At 34.3% G+C, this 4,948-nt stretch overlaps 1 protein-coding gene across 1 annotated transcript in view; it reads right to left on the bottom strand.

Annotated features, from left to right (window-relative positions):
* Nucleotides 1-524, bottom strand: part of LOC112454723 — a 6,816-nt gene extending 6,292 nt beyond the window's left edge. Inside the window, exon 1 of the mRNA XM_025016270.1 lies at nt 407-524. Coding sequence (XP_024872038.1) covers nt 407-427 — 21 coding nt within the window. The 5' untranslated portion in view covers nt 428-524. The remainder of the gene's footprint in view (nt 1-406) is intronic.
* Between the last annotated feature and the right edge of the window lie 4,424 nt (nt 525-4,948).

Raw genomic sequence — 4,948 nt, 5'->3', positions numbered from 1 at the left:
AAATTAATTGTCCTAAAAAAAACTTATAATTATATTTTTATAAAATATGGAACTGTACTACTCAATTGCATCGTTTTTAAATATAATTTTATTGCATTTTTTTATATTCAATTTTCCCTATTCTTTAAATGCACGAAGGTAAATAGAGGTAGATTGCAGGTAGATAGAGATAATAACTTACTCGGTGCATTTATAAATGTTCGCATATGTTTCGCATGCATTATATGACGGAATAGTAAATGTAGATAATTTTAACACGATAATATAAAAATACAACTGGAGTTTATCGTCTGTTTACATATTAATATATAAGAATAAATATGCATTTATTATGTAATAGGTAGAGTATTATATAATATAATATTATTAGATTATTATAACTGAGTATTCAAATTTCATGGCTTACCTGTTGTAACTCTTTATCCATTATCTACACTTTTCAACTTCACTGATGTCTATATGAGAACTGTATGAAAGTTTGTCTACGAAAGTTCACGTGTTTGTGAAATGAAACTGAAGAAAAATACGATGTCGTTATCGTTCTAGATAACCCTAGCTTACGCAAATTACACGATACATATTTAGTTTCTCACTCGATGATAAATGGTGATTAATGTGTTTTTTTTCAGAGAGAGAGTTTTTTCTCTCTCTAAGAGATAGTAAAAGATTAATATGAATCGAAGTTACTAAATTCATATCTTTAGAAACAGAGTTGATTTTAAAATTTCTAGATCTCTTTTTATAAATATAGGAGGAAAATATATTTCTAATTTATACTATAATTCTAGAATTTAGACAATGTATCTAAATAAGGAAGACCGGGGCGGGTTGTCACACTTTTCAAATACTTTTAAAATAAATGTTTGCAATATTTTATAATATCGTATACTACTTTATAATGTAGCTACATCCTTTAAGTGTAAGAAAAAAATACTAAATTTGTATATATTTATATACAAAAAAGTTATTTAATTCTAAGCAAAATCGTGCAAATGTGACAACTTATCCCATACCTTGGGTTGTTTGTTACATGATTCTGGATTGATTGTCACGTGTCTTTTATATAGAGGAAACATACAACAAATAGTTTCTGTTTTAATACTTTATTAAAATTAGTGACAGTTTTGTATAATATTTTTGTATAATATAGTGCAGCATGAAAACAATTATTGAACAAAAAATTAATAATTTTCATAAACTTCCTAGTGAAAACAACCTAGTCAAAATGACCTACCTATGTCAAATTATCATCAAATTGATGAGGGGTATGATGTCAAAAAGAGTGATCAAAATGATGGCATTATGACTGTAAAACGTTCCATACCTTCATTGTGATTATAACTGTCCTTTTGATGTCTGTTTGATGTCAAAGTAAATAATTCCCTCTACAATAATAAATGCAAGACTAAAATCAAATTAAAACTAAATTACATTGAATATGAGACAAAATAAAGACAGAAATATATTACACAAAATTTTTCAATTAAAATTTAAACTTTATTCTTAAAATTAATATGACAGGTAACTTAAAATCACATCGCAGGTTAAACGTAAATCAACTTACAAGGGAACTTCGCGAACTCAAAAATTCTGATTTTAATGAAACTTCCCACACATGTAGGAGGGGTAAAAAGATGAATTTAGAAATTTTTTGTTGCTGCCCAAAAACGGTTTTAAGGGGTAAAACCACCACTCATAAGTTTGTTTCATTTCAATTCGCTGAATTTAATTTGTGATAAATTATTAACTTTATTTATATAAAATATTGATTTTATTTCGACATTTATTTGATTTTGTTTTTATTCTGTATATAGAATAGAATAGATACTTTATTTATCCCAAGGGGTCTTAAAAGGCGTTTTTTTTTTTTATATTAAGGACGTACTCAACCCTGTATAATCTTATCCAGCACCTCATCTTATCCAATATATGTGCCGTTTTATAGGGACGTACCCAATCCCTTACACTTGATCGCTATCCTTCGACAATTTACAATTTTTGCTTAATCCGATTTCTCGCCTGTACACACATACACGTTTCGCACGCCCTGTCCTTATCCTTCTTTTCGCTTATTCGCTTATTCGCTCTCTCGCTCGCTTGCTTATTCGCTTATATATTATACGTTTATTCGTTCTTAAATCTATCTTATCTCTAAACCTAAGCCGTTTTCTCCCTGTCGGACTTCCGTTTCCTTTGCCAACCTTCCTTTTCATTCATACTATTCTCTCATCCACCTTCTCCATTCTCCTCCCTCTATCCTGTTTTATTTTCTCTATCGCTTTCATCCTCTCCCTTCTCTCCCTCTCCTTTTTTTCTCAGTAACCTTCCCCACCACTTCCTGCCACCCCTCTCTATTCCACTTCTCCTATCTCGTACACTCTTCCCATATGTGTTCCCATGTTTCCTCTTCCCTCCCATACATCATACACACCTTCTATTTTTCTCCTTTTTCCAATATAGTCCTTCCCTTGGGATCGCATGTTTCAGCAGCGATTCCCCAAGAGAGCCGGGACTCTGCCGGAGGGACGCCTGAAATGTCCCAGAACACCGCAAAGGCCAGCTGTTTGAAGTTGAAAGAAAAAGAGAGAGAGATTGTGTTATTCTTTTTGCGGCCATCTGTGGCGGTTGTAATACAATAGGTTGCCGCGCATTCTACGTAGTTCTCGGAAAAAGCGCGCGAGCGGCGCCGACAACGTTGCGTCCCAGGCGGCGAGGCACGTGTTTACCGCGCATGCTTGAGCATGTTAAGGAGGGTCCACATTATCGAGCAAAACCGCGAGCCGAACTTCGCCGCGAACCGATCATGCGTCCACATTATCGAGCCGAACCGCGAGCCGAACTTCGTTGCGAGCCGATCATGCGTCCACATTGTCGAGCCGACGGACTCGCGCGAGGCTCGCGAACCTCGAATCGAACATCAGTGCGAACCATCGCGTACTCACCCCACGAATCTGCAAGGATTTTGATGATACGCGGTTTGGCTCGCAGTGTCCCACCAAAAGTCGGTATTCCGACGAAACATCAAAAGATGCTTTTTATGATCAGATTATACGCTTTGTCGGGTGGTAGACTGGTAGTTAAGCTTCGAGCTAGACAAATAATGACAAAAAACAAAAAATGAACGATGAAAGAAAACGTGAGTAATTGCCCAGTCGCTGTATTTGATTCTATCCACGTATGTGCAGTCTACACGACTATACTGGTAGACAAAATGGAATGGTCTGATAAAAAATGTTTAAAAGTAACTAGTGATTATGAGCAGAAAAGATTATTATATACGGGACGCTAAAAATCCCGAACATTATAACAATTAAAAAAATGCATATTTATATTTACAATCGTATTTTTAACGTTGCAATATATATTATAAATTTATTGCGTATTTATCATAGATTTAGAGTATGTTTGTGCAATATTAAATATAGTACGTTGATACCACTCTAAATATAGTTTTATGGTTTGAAAAGGAATTAAGCTTTGAATACAAGAAAATAATAAAAGCACGCATATGTATACACATATTTAGTCGTCTTTTCCTGTTCTCATACTTTTTTTATAAGAAGAAATAAGTAAAGAACTCGAATGTGATAGTGACATGTGCAAAAAAAAGATGACGACATTATTGGCATCTCTGCAAAGAGAAAAAGCAAAAATAAAAAAAGTATGGAAACAGGAAAAGGTGAGTGAATATATGTATATGTGCTTTTATTATTTTCCTGTATTCAAAACTTAATTCCTTTTCAAACCATAAAACAAAATTTAGAATTAATATTGCATAAACATACTCTAAACCTGTGATAAATACGCAATAAATTTATAATATATATATTGCAATGTTAAAAAATACGATTGTAAATATAAATATGCATTTTGCATACATGTATTAAGAATTTATATAAATTTTATTATAAATTTCAATACGAGATTTGACTTCAAAAAATTTTAACTCATGTTCGCGGTTCGCGATGGAGTTCGATTTGAGGTTCGTCTGCAAGTTCTGCTCGAGGCTCGGTTCGGGACTCGGTTCGCGGTTTGGCTCGATAATGTGGACCCTGCTTTAGGAGGGGCGCGCAGCCCGGCCGAGCGAGCATTCGTTACCCAGATCTCGTGCACGACACATCGTGTACTGTTGTTAAGTTCGCGATAGAATTGCGTCATATTTTGAGTATCGAGTCATTAAGTTGTGAATTATCTCTACGTGTTTCGTATTGTGATTAATTGCTTTAAATATCTGACTCAACGAGAGATACGTTAAACTGCGATCATCACCGAGAGGAATCCAGGGATATCCGTCCCGGCGAGCCATGCCGGCACGTGGAAGGAAGGAAGGAAGCCATTTTCTGAAACGTTCGAGGAATTCTGTTCAAGCTGAATACGAGCAGCTATTTATACATCGAGAGGAAAGCTATCTGTGGCGTGTTCTGTAAAACTAGCTCTAATTATTCACCTGATTTTCTCACAAGGTAACCAATCATTTCTCAATTCTGAGGAGAGACGTTAGAATTTCGTCTAGCGTCACGATAGGAATCCTGATCAAAGGATCCTAATCTCATCTGAGGGTTATCCTTGCTAGTCTCGCGGGTTGAGAGGAAAACATCCTCTCTTATTTCAGTTTGTGAACAATTTATTTCGAGTCAAATTAGAATACTGAGCTCAGTCTAAAGTAAAATCATTAATCGTGCGGTTGCAACCATTTTCGTGATAAGTAAAAAGAAAGACTTTATTTCTTATTTGTGCGATTGTTTCTTTATCATTAATCAGACAATTTTCTTATTGTTCATTATATTACTTTGCGAATATTCTTTATATCTACTTTTAATAAGTATTCAATGAAACTGCGTTTCTTGCAAAACATATAAATCGTCTCTTGCGTTATTATCAAACTACCGATTATTCATTCAGTGCGTTTCTATAAGAATTATTTCTCATTGATTTGATAATTATTCTA

This window comes from Temnothorax curvispinosus, unplaced genomic scaffold, assembly GCF_003070985.1.
Source record: "Temnothorax curvispinosus isolate PA1 unplaced genomic scaffold, ASM307098v1 QBEX01005282.1, whole genome shotgun sequence".
NCBI classification, from domain to species: Eukaryota; Metazoa; Arthropoda; class Insecta; order Hymenoptera; family Formicidae; genus Temnothorax; species Temnothorax curvispinosus.
Note: the sequence above shows the minus strand (reverse complement) of the source record. Positions and strands in the feature narration are given on the sequence as shown.